The sequence below is a fragment of the Rhipicephalus sanguineus genome, chromosome 11 (genome assembly GCF_013339695.2).
Source record: "Rhipicephalus sanguineus isolate Rsan-2018 chromosome 11, BIME_Rsan_1.4, whole genome shotgun sequence".
In the NCBI taxonomy this organism is placed as follows: Eukaryota; Metazoa; Arthropoda; class Arachnida; order Ixodida; family Ixodidae; genus Rhipicephalus; species Rhipicephalus sanguineus.
The window spans coordinates 3,574,243-3,592,317 of record NC_051186.1 but is presented as its reverse complement, the minus strand read 5'-3'; the positions used below and the strand labels follow the sequence as shown (position 1 = coordinate 3,592,317).

The following is an 18,075-nucleotide window of genomic DNA, read 5'->3' as shown; positions in this document are numbered from 1 at the left end:
AAGTTTTGACGAAAATATGCGCATTCGAGATTGCAGATTTTTCATGGTTTGCAGGTTGTTCATTGACATTGTCTCATGGTTTCTGCAAGAATGATTTAAAGGCTAGTAGGATGAAAAATGTGCACTGGTTCTATCAAAAACAAATGCGTGAGTGATCAATCAAGGAAGTATAGCGCATTTCTAGCGAGCAGCTCCTTGAGGATTTCCTGCTTTTGTTTTACGCATCCTAGAGCTAAGCTATCTCCCCACCACCAACAAAATCAATAAGCAGTAAACGAACGTTCTGAATCAACAACAAACACGTATACTTGCAGTTCTCTGTCTTAAACTTTTGAGCATGTACATTCAGGGGTATGCAATTTAGAAAAAAAGTTTCACTTTACTGACAGTAAACAGCAGCTATGTTCCGAACGCAATGGTTGCGCTCAGTGAATTAACAATTGTGCAGACACTCCTACAGGAACAACTTATTTTCTATTATCTGTTGTATCTTTTCCAACGTGTGACACCAGAATATCTGCAGGGCTCTCGTAAAGTTATCTTAAGTCTTTTTGCCAAGAATAGGGTGGCCGATAGACCTACTCTGAGAGCACTTCAGTTTGTCACCTATACGGTTCTTAAGTATATCTATATTCACTTCACGTTACTGTCGTGTTTCGTGTGCCGTAGATAGCACTTGCTTGTGGTTTTCGATTTCCATTTACATGTTGTTCATGTGACTGCGTTGGTAGAATCCCACGACCGCTGGTATGGATAAAAAGTGAAGCAAGCACTTCCGTACAGTCGCTTCAATTTCTTGCTGGTTTTCTTCAGTTATTTTTAGGCGCCCTTTGTGCTTTCATGTGGAGCCGTTACTTGATGCGCCAACTAGTCAACTTTATCGAATATTATTAGAAGAATACAAAGTATTAAATATGGCGTCCCGGCAATTGAAACCAGCGTTTCGTGTTGACTTATTGCCTCGGTTGATACTCACCAACATGCAACATTTCTTAGATACATAGCAATAGCAATTTTCATAAAACGTCTTGGTTTGTACTGCATTTTGAATGGGATATTCATGAGTTGCGATACTGATAACTGACGACCCATAGCTTCCCATGTAGATAAACTGGAGACGCATAGCGAAACCCACAACTTGGCTTTGTGCTTCCTTCTAAAAGATAGAAACACTGCCTTGGCACAAGTTAAGGCTCACTTAGAAGGGCCTGATCGCTTCCTATTTGATGTTTCATCTTTTATTAACTTAACCTCTATGTTGTAAATTCTAGAAGCACGATAATGTTATCCATGAAATGTTGAAAACGGCTAATGTAAAGGAGCTCTTAAAAAGTGCAACAATAAAAGAAAACTGGGCTATTTGCATATTTGGCATGACATACCAATGTTATGTTCAGGAAAGAAAGAGGTAAATACCCGAAGACCACAATATTTTAGCAATCTAATATAGCGCACACACGGTTCTGCAATGTCATAATTTAGCACCCTATACTTATTTGGCTATGTCGTAATTTGGAAGAATTCTAACTACCCATTGTCATTGCGTGATTGTTCGACGGGACGACACTGCAGATATACTATTGACCAAGTACTTGGTACGTTTACCACTGATGATGTTGCTTGAGCAAAGGAATTCCGAGGAATTTTTATTAAGGGAAAGCGTTGTGTATATCGAAAAGCAATTGATCTAATGATGCAGTATTAGTGGTGAGGAGTATGTTTCAGTACATCTTTCTAAATACTGACAGACAGTATTAGACCGTGTTTGCAACATGCGAGTCAATATGGTAAACATCACATGAACTATACAAACTTTCTCAAGAATAATGATTGTTCTAGTTTTTTTTTCTTTTTTGTTACTTTAAGGGATAATTCGCGCGCCATACATTACATTATGCACCTTTCTTTTCCTAATTTTAATACAGAAAAAAATTTCAATTCCGCCTCACAAACTTTCTCAAGCTCAGCTTGCTTACCACAGAATGTTTTCCTTAAGTAGCTTTAGATAATTGAAATGCCAGAAAAAATACCTAGCACAACTAAGCGACATTTATTTTTCAAAGCGACCTTCACCGAAAGCTACATGGAGTAAATTCACTGATATACTAGTGTGCCCAATGGAATTTATAACAACGCTTTAGACGAAAAATTCAGGTTACTATGGTGTATGGCTTATTTGCTTGTACCACATGCGTCGCCATACTATGCGCTATGTACGTCCGTGGTGGCATACACTGACCACAGTGTGTCTATTGCTTTCAGCTCACAAGTACTTCTTCACTTCCTGGATAACATGGCGGGTGAGTAGGGGCACACAGTTGCTTCACAAATTCTCTGTTTACCATTTTCTCTACAGAACATTGTCAGCACTGGAAAGCGATGTAGTTTACAACAAGGACTTAAATACATTTCTTTTGTGCATCTTTTCTCCCAAAGTCAAGAAAGTACGCTCTATGTTGCTTCGGCGTTATCGAAGTGCACATTCCTACTGAAACGTTCCGTATGCCATTCCACCGAATCCATGTTTCCTTAAGTTTCTTTAGAGCATACATAGGAAATATATGAAAAACATATGGAAAATATATGGATTTCATTAGCTTTCCATCGAATCGTTGCATCTCGATGGCGCCAACGCCCTTTTTACGTTTCCTCTCAGAGCTAAAAATACTTTGGTTGCATGGACACTGATGTGAAACACAAGATCAATTTAGACTGATAAAATGTTCCCTGAAAACTGTATTCCTAATTTTGCCGCTATAAGATAGTGTACACACACAAAATCATTGTCTGCATTTCAACTATAGGCCTCGCGCCTACAATACAGCCCCTCGGAGTGACCGGTGCCGTAATTGGCAGAAGAAAACTTCCCGAGTTTTGTGCGTTAGGCCTCCAACTTTATTGCAACATATTATAATATGTTTCTACCAATAAAGGGTTATATTGACTCAAACAGAGGCCATTGAAATGTATGGCGTCATAGAAAATTGGTGGTGCTTTGCACTATGCAGTCTCATCAAGTAATTAATTGCTGCACGTTTGCATGCAAAAACCACGCTAGGATTATAAGGGATGCCGTAGTGGGGTACTCTGCATTAACTTTGACCACCTGTGGTTCTTTAAAGTACATAGGTGTTGTTTAATTTGGCCCTTACGGAAATGCGGCTTCCATGGCGGGGAATCGAAAGCAAGTGGTCGACCATCGCATTGCAACGCCGTACTGGCATACTGAAAGTCATGGCACTAGTGCTGCAAAACCACCACTACTGCCATGATTTTCAGTATGGTACTTCAAATGGTATCACCAACTTCAAATGGTATTTTATCAATAAGAGAAAAATGATATTTCTATTTGCTTTATGGCACCCTAAACACAAGAACGTTCCTCATAACGCTAAAAAAACACAAACAATTTGCAGCCATCTCAGCCCCTGGGCCACAAAATATTCTTTAGACATCGAATTCGCTTGCTAAACTCACACATGCACATTAGGAAGTGCAAAATGGACGCAGGTGTGTTACTCTTTCAGCATTTATGAACACAATCGTTTTGTTCGCCTTCACTTCAGGAACATTTAGTTATGCTCTGCAGGTATATATGTATGCAGCTCCTCTGCATTCCCTTGCATTGTGTGCTTCGTCACAGGAGGACAACTATCTGATGAGTATCCTCATCCCGATTGCGTGCGGAGTGGCTGCCGCCGTGCTCATCCTGTGCTCACTGGCCTGCATCGGCTGCTGTCGGCGACGGTGTCGATCGCGCAATCGCCGCAAGCTGCACCGCAAGATCGATCCGGTATTGTCATTCTTTTTTAGACTGATCTGACTGGTCTGTTGAGGAGTTTAATATGATGACGCAAATAATTAAGCTTCATTATTAGCGTAGATAAAGAATAATTGAATAAAAGTATTGGTATGAATCTATGTGGATGAAGAAAATGAGGCTAGTTAATGAAACGTGAGAAATAATAACGTTTCATTGAAAAGAACGTGTAGCCCTTTCAAAAGTACCCTGTTAGTGCCGTAATACAGCTGTACTTGACACTGCAGTAAGCTATGACTAATAAGACAAATATTGAAATGAAGTGTAGCTCAGTACATCTATGCTGCATTTCAAGGACATCTACGCAATATATTTACAGCCTGTATGTGATTACCGTTGCTGCTGCAGGAAGTTTATGTTTCTTTTAATTCTTTCTATGCTGTGTTTTTCAGGCTCTGCAAAATATTTCCGCTGTAATTCTGTTGGTTAGTTTACCGCGGTTATTGTGTGTTGAAGTATATTACAGCAGGTATTAGTATGTCTTCCATAGTGAGTTACATACATAATGAGTTTGGCGCACTGCTCTTTGTTAAACCGCCACGACGCAACACTGTATGAGGCTTCCACGGTCCCCTCAAGCTGCCATAGTGGCCGCGTTGTTGCCTGGCCACACTAGCAGACTTATCGCAGTATAAAATTCAGTTCTATGCAATTAAACTTTTTTCAGTATACAGCGAGACTGGTGAGGTATGCTTCTAGAAAACAAGAAAACAAGTGCGTGTTCACATGTGGTGAGCTGAGGTATACTAAAAAATGAGGATGCGGCTGGGATGCCATTTTCAAGCTACCGTCGTATCTGCGAGTGGATTCACATACTAGGGCTCATCTTCCTATATTAGACTTTGCTTAACTATGTGAGAATATGTAAGTTTCACTTAAGATGCGGAGAAAATGGAAGAACGCAAATTAGGACTTGTACGCAGCGGCCATTGGTGCCATTCTTCTTGCGTGGGGATCAGTAAGTTTGACATTTGCATATTCTTGCCCGAGGGAGGCTACAAATGTGAGCCGTATGAATTACATGACAGCACCGCCTATTTTATCTTTAGAGTTTTTCAAATCGTTACACAGAAACGCAGTAGGTTGAACGAAAAGAGAATATTTTCGAATTTTCAAGCGCAGTCACAATCGCTTATCACAGGCCACATTGTCGCTCGATGTTGTGTGCATTACGAATCTCATAAGAAAAAGCCTACGGCTTGTGAAAAATTGCAGTGTGTGCTTCCTCGTTTGCCTTTGTATGATCCATAGGTCAGGAAGCTCACTCATGAGTCGACTCAGCCAGACTCACTCAGGCTAAGATCCGGCCTTGAGTCTGAGGCTGAGTGAGTGCGTGTGAGTAATAATTCGGTGAGTTTGAGCCCTAGTGAGTCCGGCTGAGAAACGTTTTAGTGAGTCTGAGTATGAGTGAGTCCGGTTGAGGAAAATTATGGTGAGTCTGAGTCCTAGTGAGCTCTAAACGCAAAATATATTTCTTGAGTGAGTCTGAGTGAGCTCGGCCTTTTTTTTGCCAACCAAAAGTCCTATCTGCTCAACTTCAGCATTGCTATCCGCCTTATATCTGCTAACGTTTATACTCGCGCATTCTTGAGTGCACGAGAGTTCATACGCCAGCTCAATGTTGATTGACCAGAGGCTTGAGTTAAGGAGGGTGGTGGGGAAGGGGGAAAGTGCCTTGCTCCCCACCCCCGCGAACACCTACATGAGTAGTTCTTGATAAAAATCTCTCGTGTAAGTCGTGTCTTTCAATAAAAGTGTCCTTACTTGATTTCGAGGAATGCGACCACTGACAACTCGTACTTGAAAGTAGGAGACCAAAAGACGCCACTTAGAGCACCGATTATGTGAGATATTGGTGTCAAAGAGGATAGACGCCATAGTCGAAAAGAGAATTATTCGCAACGGAATCATGAGATGACTTGCTTAGACACAGATCGATCAGTGAGTCTGAGTCTGAGTGAGTCCAGGCGGGTAACATTTTGGTGAGGTTGATTACGAGTGAGTCCGGCTGAGAAAATTTTTAATCAGTTTGAGCCCTACTGAGTCCGGTTGAGTAAACATTTGGTGAGCTTGAGTCCGAGTGATCCCTGAGCGCAAAATATATTTCTTGAGTGAGTCTGAGTGAGCTCCACTTATTCTGTCGACCTATGGTATGGTCAAACGCACTTTGTTGTTAGTGAATGTCAGCTCCGGGAATAAAAACTTTCCCTTACTTTGGCGAAATGCTTTTTTCTCTTCGTGGGATCTTTTGTTGAATCGAACATGTTATCTTACTTTTCACAGATCAGACAGACTTTTTTTAAGAATCAAATATGCTGAAACGTTTTCTTGTACCTATCGATGCCCTTTTTATCATTCACGGAAAATCTGAGCGATGCCTCGTTGCACACTATTGATGCCTGCGACCAACAAAGCTTTAACTCTAGTATTGTAACCGCGCTCTACAGCGCCGTAAAATTATAGAGAATGTAATCTTTTGCACATATCCCTGTTTTATATTTCGATCATCACTCGGCAAGCAACACTCATCAGGCAGGCAACCTGTCTGGCAACTATCACTACAGAACCGATTTCAAGGTGCGATGCTTAGTTAAAGATCTCCACAAGGGAAACAGGAAAGGACAATTTGTTCATGTGTGTGCGGATTGTTGCCTGAGCTTCTTCTGTGAAGCAGGCAAAGATGATGGTAATCTAAGGCGGGTAAAAAGAAGGCTGATGTGGCAGCGCTTAGAATGAAAGGCATGATTTCAGAGCACAGCACTCTTCCTCTTTTCTGGGTGAAAAAAATGCGTCATTTTACATGGCACAAAAGGTGCTTCAGCATACCTACGCAATGGCTGGTTTTCGTAAAAGTTGATTGGCTTCCCACGCAAGTCTTCTGTATTACGGCATGCAAAAGTTTTACACTGTTTTTTATACACTGTAATGATGTCAGGTTGGGGTAAGTGTAGTATTAAGACGTAGCACAATGTTCTTTATTATTATCATTTTTTTATCATCGATGCCCCACTTAAAATTGTTATACATATGCAGTATATTCGAGCTAGAACGTCCTGAAACAAATGGATAAAGAGGAATGGATCGAAATGCCTTTTGTTTGCTGGACAGAACGTAATGAAGCGACTTTTAATCAAAGAAAAACCGTAAGGGTTAACAATTAAGAAATTTCTACCGGTGGGGAGCAAACCCGCAACCTTCGAATTCGAAAGTTTTAGGTTCTCTCTCCACCGACGGCAAGTTGTCTTTTGGTCTACTGTAATACGTTTCGCTTTATGTGAAAATTCCTACACTTGCTTTTATTAAATTTCAGATAATTCCCCCCATGACTTCCGTGGATTGATGAGGTTGTTTGTTATCTTCTAAAGCGCATTTCAAAAACACATTCGCCTTTCCGTAGGTATTATTTCCGCGTCCCTAATATCCGCTCTTTTTTTCCGTACGCAGAAAACTTTCCGGAAAATGAAGGCGGCGGACAGAATCAAGCTCTTAGCTGCAAGTTCGGACGAAGAGTTTTGATCTGGAACCTGAGCCTTTCCTCTTCACTGGGGAAATGTGATTGCTTGAACGCAACAGATGGGCAGTCGAGTGTGCGACGCCACCAGGACTCCAATTTGCTGGATTGGTTCATTGAACATTGCGTCATGTTCGCTCATTGTTTGATAATTTTCGAAATTGCAATATTGCAAAGGCACGTGCTTCTCAATGTTTCCGCGTCGGCGACAAACCTCTCTAGCAGTCTTAGCTCTCTTTCAAATTGCAATTTCCTAGCTGTGATATGTATCCAGCGTTCTGTCCATTTTAAGCCACCGAGAGCTTTCCAAAAATATTAAACTGTACTGTGCCAATAAGGCAGTTTCATTGATGTTATTGTAGTGTCTGCGAAAGCATTGAGCTGTCTTTTTCTTGTGCGTTTTCAGCTTAGTACTGTGATCTGAGAGCATTAGGCAGTAGCTGTTCTTTTTAGAATGATTGAAGAAATGTTCCACTGAGAAGCTCTGAGGTGCAATTATGATTCAAAAGAAAACCTGAATTTCTTAATTGCTAGAGGCCGAAAGTTTTTGTGAAGTAGATGGTGCTGATAGTTCCTTAGATTCCTTATTTGCCGAGCTTGTAACTGAAGAAAGACGCTCCCAGTAAGGTATTATTACCGAGTGCTTCTTCGTGCCTATGCGTGTAGTGATTTAAACTGGAAATGCTTACCTCACCAATTCATAGGAACATCTGGAAGCGCGTTATATGTTCCAGCCAGCATTTATCAAGTGAGTTTGGCAGCAAAAATTCAAAAGGACTTGGCGTCTGCCACGAAGGAGTACTCTCAATGCTTCAAATATTTTCTAGCTGAGAGTCAGCATGTAAATATAAACTAAATACTTCATATAAATACGGCACCGAATGAAGTTACAATAGAAAGTTATGCCTCTTGCATGCAAGTTCAAGTATCTCTTGCGCACAGTGCCACCTAAGCACAAGCTTTCACTCTTCGCTCACCGCTTCAGCTGTAAATACGTGAGCCCGCAATACGGCGCATATAGTACGCTTTGCGGAGTCGCGTCGGCGCTTCCCGTGGATGGTGCGCCCGGCGGCCATCAAGAGTACATCCGGCCATTGAGACTGCGAGACGAACGAGTTTTGCGTGCGCTGCGTTAATTTCTTACCAAGTATTTTTTTTTGTTGTTTATTGCGTGACATAACGCACACTGGAAGCTTCAGCCCCCATGGCAAACACGAGTACCAATGGTCTTATTATAAGCCCACCATCGCGAGAAAAATCTCGGTCTCATGACGGATGTTTGGGCCACGCACATGATGTGCTGGGCTTCACACGACAGGCTTCCAGAGGCAGCGCGAGCATGGATTAGACTTTTTTATAACAAGCGAAAGTTAGGCCTAAAGTACGTCCGGTCAACAGCGCTAACTTTCTATACGAAAGGTAAGCGCCGAAATCCAGGCACGTGTGTGTACATAAGGGTTAACGCGGCTCTTCGCAATCATTAAAGTCACCGCGTTATTTAAATAAGCGACATACCGTCACCTCTTTGAAGCGCGGTACCTAGAATTAAGACCTTGCTGATATTAATTAGTCACGAACAATCTCGCCTCTTTCTGCACCAATGTTTACGTGCTTCTTCCAGTTTTGGTTCTGAAACTTGCATTGTCTGTGACACGAACCAACTTTGCATGGCCCGGCAAATATGGTCTAGCTGACAATCTAGTACGTCATTCACACGCGGCAGCGTGTTTCGAAGCAAGGATCCCGGGAAACCATTAAAAACATTTGCATCCGAAAAGCGAGTGTCATGCACCAATTCACGGTGCCACCCGTCACCCTGAAGAGAGTATAGTTTGATGGCTGTTAAGGGAAATCGCAGAAGTTGCAAAGCCCATGTATGTAGCTTGGATATTCTTAAATACCTTGAAATACAGCGTATCCTCATCGTGTGTAGTTGTTCAAAAATCGCTGATGGGCAGGTTTGCGGAGCTGTCTTTTCCTGTACGATTTTCTTTCTTTGTCTCTCTCATTATTTTTCCAATACCACATAAACAACTCCGTTCCGGGCTCTAAACGTCACTAGTTTATTAGTTCAGTGACATTAATAACGAAATGTCAAGATCCGTGTTGTGCATTACGTGCTGTCAAGATGACGTGTTGTTCATTACATGCTGTAGAGTAGTGACTAAGTTTGAAAAGCAGCAGCGCGCTTTCTCATTTCATGAGCCGCTGTGTTTCACGAAGCAGAGTTGTCATGGTTACCAACAACTCTCTTTCATGCATAAAAATATTTTTTCCCCATTTTTACGTGTACTGCTTTCGACTTCGCTCAGTTCGTGAGATTATTACTTTCTTGGCAGCCTTCTTCCGCGTGTGCTCTTTTGTGAATCTTGTTTGTATTCATATTAATATGGTTGCTGTAAATGTCAAACCATGTTCCTTACTTTCTTTTCTTGAGTGAATAAATAGGCGTGCGCAGGGTTCCCCATCAGGGGGTGGGGGGTGGGCGAAGGTTCATCGGCACGCGCCCCTTATTGAGCCATTGTATGGGGCAGATTTTGCCCCGCCCCCTCATAGGTGACTACGGGGGGGGGGGGGGGCACTCCCCGTGCGCACGCCTATGGTGAATAGTATGCTTTAGTGCACGCTATGCCTGCTTTAAGTCTTCGTTTTTTTTTTCGTTACGCGTGAAAGGATAGCGACCTTTGCTCACGATGATGTAAGATATTTCAAAATTTGACTAGACACCTCTCATAGTTATCGAGGTGGCAAATGCGGATGAGATTTTCTAGTCATAATCTTTTCCTGCACTCAGTATATTGAGACGTTCTTTCGCGTGACCCTTTCGTTGTGTGCTTCACCGCTGTCTTCCTTTAGCTTCGGCGCTTGTGGACTTCTTTGAGTGGATGCATGCTTATATTTCCTTTTTGTGTGTGTATGTAAATACTTCGACTTGTATACCTTTTGTAGACTAAAGTGGTGTTCCAATAGTGGTGGCCGATTGCGCAATGCACATATCTTTTCGCTACGTACGTTGTTCCAAAAAATAAAGCATCCGTTTGATGAAAACAGCATCCGTTCTCCTTCATTCCTGACCAAGTAGTATACGCACTGTAAAGCATATTACAGCATGGGTGTTCTGCTAGCAGAATAGACTGTTGGGAGCGTTAATAATTCATGATGAATGAAAATAGCGCGAAAAAAGACGTGGGACAAGAAGAAGAAAGCTATAGGACAAGTGCATAACAAGCTACAGGACAAGCTACAGGACATGCGCTTGTCCTGTAGCTTTCTTCGTCTTGTACGAGGTTTTTTTCGCGCTATTTTCATTTGTTCTACTAGACAGTACAAGTCTATGTTGCATTTCCTTGCAACTATTTTGTAATGAGGAATTTCGACGTTTTATACAGGAATACTATCACTCAAGTGGAATTAGCGAAACCAATATTCCGCCACCTCGATGATTTAGTCAGGAGCACACAGTTCTTTCTCTTTTTTTTTTCTACTCGAAAGGAGGCCACAGATGCTGTTCAAGTTTCATTAAAATTGCTGCATGCTCTCACGACGTCACCTGGGATAGGATTTTCTCTCCCGCCAAGACGCCGTAATTCATTGTGCACCAGCCGAAATCGAACTCTCCCCGTTCTCAGATTTGACGCCGGCAGACAGTTCATCGCTATCGATCAAGATCCTCGTCAAAGACGGTACCAAAGTGCCTCCAAACTCGTCGACGGCTCTGTCAGTCGACTGTGCCGGTCTCTCCGACACCGTTACACTCATGCCGCCATCTGACCACGTTTGCACAAGGAAAGGCTTGCTGGTACCTTTCGCGATCGTGCAAGTCACTCAGGGCAGCACCGCTATTTTTGTTAACAACCCATCTCCATCCATTGTTACGTTGGTGCGAGGCAAATGTCTCGGAAAAGTGGAACCCCTCGAAGACGCACAATTTATGGACGCACCCGATGACACGCACTGTCCCAGTTCCCGTACGGTCAGTGCTGTTTCCACGTCCGATTCGTCACCTGCCGCTGTGTTTAGGTCCTCCATTGCTGATAACCTCACATCGGTCCAGCGTTCCGAACTTCTGTGCCTGCTGGAAGAATTTCGTTCTTCTTTTGATGTCGGGCAAACTTCTCTCGGCCGCACTTCCACTGTTACGCATCGCATCGGCACTGTCGTCCAGCAACCACTGCGGCAACGTCCATATCGCGTGTCTCCCGCAGAATTTCGGGTAATTAACGAGCAAGTCGACGATATGCTTCGACGCGGAGTTATTCGACTCTCGGACAGCCTATGGGCGTCTGCCGTTGTTATCGTTGCGAAGACGGACGGATCCGTGCGGTTCTGTGTGGACTACCGACGGCTCAACAAGATCACTCGCAAGGATGTTTATCCGCTGCCGCGTATTGACGACGCGATTGACAGCCTGCAAGGAGCAGAATTCTTTTCATCTCTTGATTTGCGCTCGGGGTACTGGCAAGTACCCATGGCGGATGACGCTCGACCGAACACAGCCTTTGTCACGCCCGACGGCTTGTACGAGTTCAACGTCATGCCGTTTGGCCTGTGTATTGCGCCCGCGACCTTCGAGCGCATGACGGACACCGTTCTGCGCAACTTGAAATGACACACCTGCTTAGGTTACCTGGACGACGTCGTGCTTTTCGCTCCGGACTTCTCCACGCATCTCCAACGTCTGCGGCATGTTTTGACGCGTTTGAGCAACGCCGGCCTCCAACGCAATCTGAAGAAGTGCCGATTTGCAGTACCGCAGCTGACAATCCTAGGCTATGTCGTGTCCAAGGACGGAATCCTTCCCTATCCGACCAACATTCGGGCCGTGGCCGAATTTCCCAAACCTGCGTCCGTGAAAGAACTGCGCAGTTTCATAGGACTGTGTTGGTACTTTCGACGCTTCACACAAAACTTTGCCACCATCATATCGCCGCTGTCGAAGCTCCTTTGAAGTAACGAGTCCCTAAATTCGTGGTCGTCGGAGTGCGCCGACGCGTTCGCAAAGTGGCGTCGTTTGTTGATGTCTCCTGCTATACTACGCCAATACGACCCTACGGCCCCAACGGAGGTACACACGGACGCCAGCGGTGTAGGCCTCGGCGCTGTCCTTACACAGCGGAAACCAGGGTTCCCCGAATATGTCGTGGCATATGCAAGTCGTACGTTTACTAGAGCCGAGACCAAGTACACCGTCAAGAAAAAAGTGACTGGAGATCATCTGGGCCCTCACAAAGTTTCGTCCTTATTTGTGTGGTTGCCCATTTGACGTCGTCACCGACCATCATGCACTATGCTGGTTGTCATCATTGAAGGATCCCTCAGGCCGTCTCGCCCGCTGTGCACTTCGCCTCCAAGACTACGACATCTGCTTGCTGTACCGTAACGGACGCCAGCATGCTGACTCCGACGTCCTCTCGCGCTCCCCCTTGCCTGACGACAACGCCCCCTGCTCAGTATCTTACATTGCCATTTGTTCCATCGATGTTCACACCACCGCTACCGAACAGCCAAAGGATAAATGGATCGCCTCGCTCATAGACTTGCTCACTGATCCGTCGGCAACACCATCTACTCGCGCGTTGCGTTCTCAAGCCCACAATTTCGCCATCCGTGACGGCCTATTGCACCGACGCAATTACAACGATGACGGTCGCCAGTGGCTACTCGTGATACCACGCAGTCTGCGCTCTGAAATATGCGAGTCGTTCCACTCTGATCAGCAATGCGCGCTCTTTGGGGTATCCAAAACTTACCACCGCATTCGACAACGATACTTCTGGCGAGGGATGTACCGCTACGTGCAGAAGTTAGTTCGCTCCTGCCTCGATTGCCAACGCCGAAAACCTGCAACGCAGGTGTCGCCAGTAGGTCTGCAACCATTACCTTGCCCTAACCGCCCATTTGGGCGCGTGGGCATTGATTTGTATGGACCACTTCCTCTGACGTCGGCTTGTAACCACTGGGCCATCGTCGCTCTTGACCATCTCACGCGATACACCGAAACCGCTGGCCTCCCAGCGGCTACAGCGCGCGATATCGCCTCCTTCCTGCTACACCGATTCATACTGCGTCACGGTCCACCCCAGGAGCTTCTCAGCGATCGAGGCCGTGTCTTCTTGTCGGAAGTCGTCGAAGCCATACTCAAAGAGTGCCCTGCTGTTCACCGCAAAACTAGTGCTTATCACCCGCAGACGAACGACCTAACGGAACGCTTTAACCGTACGCTCGGCGACATGCTCTCAATGTAGTACGTCGCCACCGATCACACAAATTGGGATGCCATTCTGCCCTTCGTCACCTACGCATACAATACCGCCCCTCAGAGCCCCACTGGTTTTTCACCATTCTTCTTACTGTACGAAATGCATCCGTCGCACCCCAGCGACACGATACTTGCATACAAGCCGGATTCATCTGAGTGTGCGCTAATTTCTGCCAAAGTCAGGCTTGCTGAAGAGTGTCGCGAGCTTGTCAAGACCTTTACGACGCAAGAACAAGAGCGACAGAAGAGCATTCGCGGTGGCACCACTACGTCTGAGCCCACGTTCCTTCCTGGAGCGTCTCGTATGGCTCTCGGTCCCTACCACTGCAACTGGCCATTCTACAAAACTACTGCCGAAATACGAAGGGGGCTACCGTGTCGTGGAACGCACATCTCCGGTCAACTACCTGATCGAACCCAATGAGCCATCTTCGGACATGCACCGTCGAGAGCGCGACATTGTGAACGTGGAGCGCCTCAAGGCCTACATGAACCGCTCATAGTGACGAGCTCTTATGTCGCCATGCGGTTCCCTTTTCGTACCCGGGGTAATTGTGGCGAAGCTTTGGTAGTTTGTAATGGGTTGCGCTCTCCAGCGGCTTCTAGTGGGTCGTTCTCTTCGGCTCGTACCTGAGAGAACGCCGCTCGCGCTCAGAGTTCGTGCTTTTGCCTTGACTGACGCCATTGCATATTGCCGCTGAGTGCCGTGAAATAAACACCTTAAGGAATATATAATGTGCAAATAATACAGATACAGGAAGCCTTGCGCGATAGTGAAGGTTTATAAACAGTGCAAATGACATGAAGTACAAAGGATAATTGGAAATGCATATGCATGACACAAAAAATAACATTTTAAATTATGTGGCATACATATACTGGAAAGGAAATTTCTATGACAAGGACTGTAAGCAACAATATAAAGTGTTACAAAAAACAGGGTAAATCAGACTAGAATAAATTATAGGACACTAAAAGTGAAGTGATGAATATATGGGCTACACATTAGTATTGAACAAAAGAATTTTTTTAGCCAATGGCGTCGGCAGTGGGGTGCAACAGAGGCACTTATATCCCCCCCCCCCTGCAAGCCACACCAGCGCTTACCCTTCCTCACCCCGATCCAACATGGTTTTGCATCCTCCATGACAAAATCCTTCCGACGTCTATGCTTTTAGGTTTTGATGTCTGCAGGAAATGTGTTCCAGAAAACGACAGGTGAGAAATGGGCAAGCTGAATAGAAATGAGGAGATGAGAAATGGACGAATGTGACCAGGAGTGATAATGCGATAGCAACTTTATTACAACTCGCGAAAATGGTACCTGCGGATCATTGGTGTCAAGAACAGCAAACCAGTCAACATTAAATACAGCTTGTAACCATGTCAAAATGGCTGTCGGGGCTAGTTGGTGATTCATTCTGCTTGCTTGAAATGCGAGCGCTAACGTAGTCAAGGACGTAAAGAAATAACACACGGACAGGCGCCTACTACCAACCGAAGGTTTAATGGGAAAAAGATATATATATACTGACAGATAAAAGTTTCGTAAGCACATCTTTACGTACTTGTCTACGTTAAGGGCTCGTATTTCAAGCAAGCAGAGTGTAACCATGATTTGTTATAGAAACCAGAGTGTTAAGAGCTGGAATAAGTATAGTGGGTAGATATGTAGTGCGCGCAATGACGGAAAAGTGGTCAGTAATGTCAATTTGTAAACACTCCTACGTGAGATGGACAACAAAAGATTAGACAATACATGATCAATTAGAGTGCTGGAGCCGCCAAGAACTGAGCAAGCAGGGGTATTAATGGGACATTCGCAACTAAAACCATAAAAACAAGATGAATAACTCACAGAGTTCAGGGATGAGCCCATGAATTATTGTATATAACCCATGCTCATAATATTTTTTTTTGTTATCTCAAGATGACCTTGCCGTTATTTATTCGCGAGAAACATAACAATCTGAACCTGAGGAAGAAAGTGATCGGTAAAGGCAACCAAACACGAAATTTATGTGGCCGATGTTGAGAAACTTAAATTATATGAAATTCCAACCAAACTAACTAGCAGTTTTCAATATTTAACGTGAGGTCGGGTGTCTTTGTTTGAGCGGCATACCTGACAAGACACAGACAGCTGCTCCACCATGGTCCGTGTGCGAAAATGCAACACAACACTGCGGTACTTGTAAAGTAACCAAATTGTAGCCGCCGACGAAGCGATTTGCGAGATTCGGGCACTGCGCTGTAGTGAAATACTGCGCGGAGTGACACGCGCCGCGCGGCCGCTCCGCCGCGCCTCGGTAAAGGCGCAGTGGCGCCACGAGAAATCCTAGCAGCGGTCCATGGAGTTTCGGACCACCGAGAGAGGTGGCGCGGCCTGCCTGTCGTGCCACTGGAGTATAATATAGTTCACTATACTTTGGTGGCAGGTGGCGGTGTCGCTGTCTGGGATCTCTCGCTTTCGGCACTAACGAGCGCCGACAGGGAGTGCTGCGGTAGTTGCATCTTTCGGTGGAAGCAGGAAGCGGATCGCCTTCCCGTTCATGACTCAAGCTACGAAGTCTGCCTCTCACGTTCCTGAAGCGACGTGTGCCATGCGCATGTGCGCAAGCACAGGCTACCCCATTACTGGGGAGCGCGCACCTTGGCGTTTCTCCCGTCTAATGACGACCCTTTCAATGAGTGGATATCGAGCGCCAGTGTTGTCTTTGTTGATACCATCTTTACGCGGGAATCAGATAATGCTGTGTCCAGGTGTATGTTAACTACTTCAGCTGGCATAAAGGTAAGTCATGATATGTGGCGTTAGTCGTATGGATGGAGATTTGCCACAAAGCGTCCACATGGGTGCATTAACGTCAAACGGTGCTCTAGCTTCCAAACAGCAGGTGCCTTCCGCATCGAATTTATCATGTCGTCATGGTGCACTGTGTGGCTCGTAAGTTCAAAACGAACGCTCGTATTTGCTTTATATTTTCGTCCTGAAGCTTGGGGAGCGATGTATTCTCGCTATTTTGCATTGTTTCCAATATGTACTCTCAAATCCGGAGAGACGAGGCTTAGCAGGCCTGGGTGAGCAAACAGCTGATCTGAATAATAAAGACAAAACATACGCAATAGCTGTTCTCACCATTTATTTTTATCTGTGAGGACAGTGGGCAAGTAGCAAGCGCAGCTTCGGATCGAAGCGGGTGGTCGTGTCTTGGTGGGTGCTGCCATGAACATTTGCAACCACAGCTACTGCCGGTTATTGATGCAGAAATTGAAGGCATGCGGCGTAAGTGCGATGTATAGCAAGCATATCACTCGTCGCTGTGGCGTAGTACGTGCCAAACAAGCGCAAATGTCTCAACCTTGTCAACTTTCAGGCAGTGTTGGCGGTAGCGCGTTACAGGTAACGCGTTACTTTTCCAAGTGAGAAGACTTGGAAGATCAATGACCGAGGGATTGCGGCACCGACAAAATAGACAAACCACGCAGTGAAGATCCGAGTCCTTGTCTCTTGGTGTCCGAATACTTCATCCAGATTGCATTTGCTTAGCTGTATCACTGGCGTAAATGCTAATGCTTCATTACTACCGAACTCGGGGAGCAATCTAAAACTGGTACCATGAGGAGGAAATATACACGAAGTATTTGCAGAACGTTGACGTGCTACGAGCCGCTCGAGCTTCGAGAGCGCCTGCAGACGTTTCCACTTACATGAACATAAAATATGGCAGATCTCAAGCACTGTGGGAATCGATTTTTTGTGAAGTAGGCGGCGAAAAGTTGGCTATGGCGCATATTTTATAGTCAGCCAAACGTTAAGAGAGAGAAGACCATGTTTGTGTAAACAGTGTAGAAGTTTCGATGACGCACTTCTCGTCAAAGACGTGGTAGTCTCATTGCGAAACTCAATGGATAGCTGTTAAGCACGGGCTTGATATGCAGCTGGAAAGTGCAGGCCTCATTGTGCGATTGTGAGGCCCTGTAACGATGCGAGCGATCGTGGAATTTCGTAGCCAGAGAGAGAGCACCGTGTCAGACTCGATGTAGTAACCTTGCACGATGGGTCCCGGTGGCGCTTACGCAATAGCTTGCGAACAGCCACAGCGGCGAACGGAGAGCACCGGAGTGCGACCTACGGGCCACCAACACCCATGCCTCTGCAGGGGCGCCTGCGCGAGCAAGCGTTTGGTGTGTAGCGACAGCACGGTCCCGAGCTAACGAGAGTTTAGACCCCTCCCACGCCTCGCATTGCGTGGCTTTGCCGTGTCCGGGTAAAAGAGGATCCTGGGAGTTGAGTCGACACCGGGTGATTGTACCTTTAAGGGACCCCGGCAGAGGCAACACACCACTTTGGTCCTGGCTGCATGTAGACGGCCCCCCTGGGGGCTGACCCACTCAGGGGAAATCGGCGGTCGCCTTTTCCTATTTTTCTCTCTGATCTTTTTCTTTCCTATTTCCCTTCCCCTCTCTCCTATCTTCTACTCC

At 45.4% G+C, this 18,075-nt stretch overlaps 1 protein-coding gene across 2 annotated transcripts in view; it reads left to right on the top strand.

Moving 5' to 3' along the window:
* Positions 1 to 10,384, top strand: part of LOC119373910 (uncharacterized) — a 39,963-nt gene extending 29,579 nt beyond the window's left edge. For both annotated transcript variants that reach the window (XM_037643976.2, XM_037643975.2), the window contains 3 exons: positions 2,263 to 2,300; positions 3,644 to 3,793; positions 7,265 to 10,384. In XM_037643976.2, coding sequence (XP_037499904.1) covers positions 2,263 to 2,300; positions 3,644 to 3,793; positions 7,265 to 7,336 — 260 coding nt within the window. In that variant the 3' untranslated portion in view covers positions 7,337 to 10,384. The remainder of the gene's footprint in view (positions 1 to 2,262; positions 2,301 to 3,643; positions 3,794 to 7,264) is intronic.
* Positions 10,385 to 18,075: the final 7,691 nt, after the last annotated feature.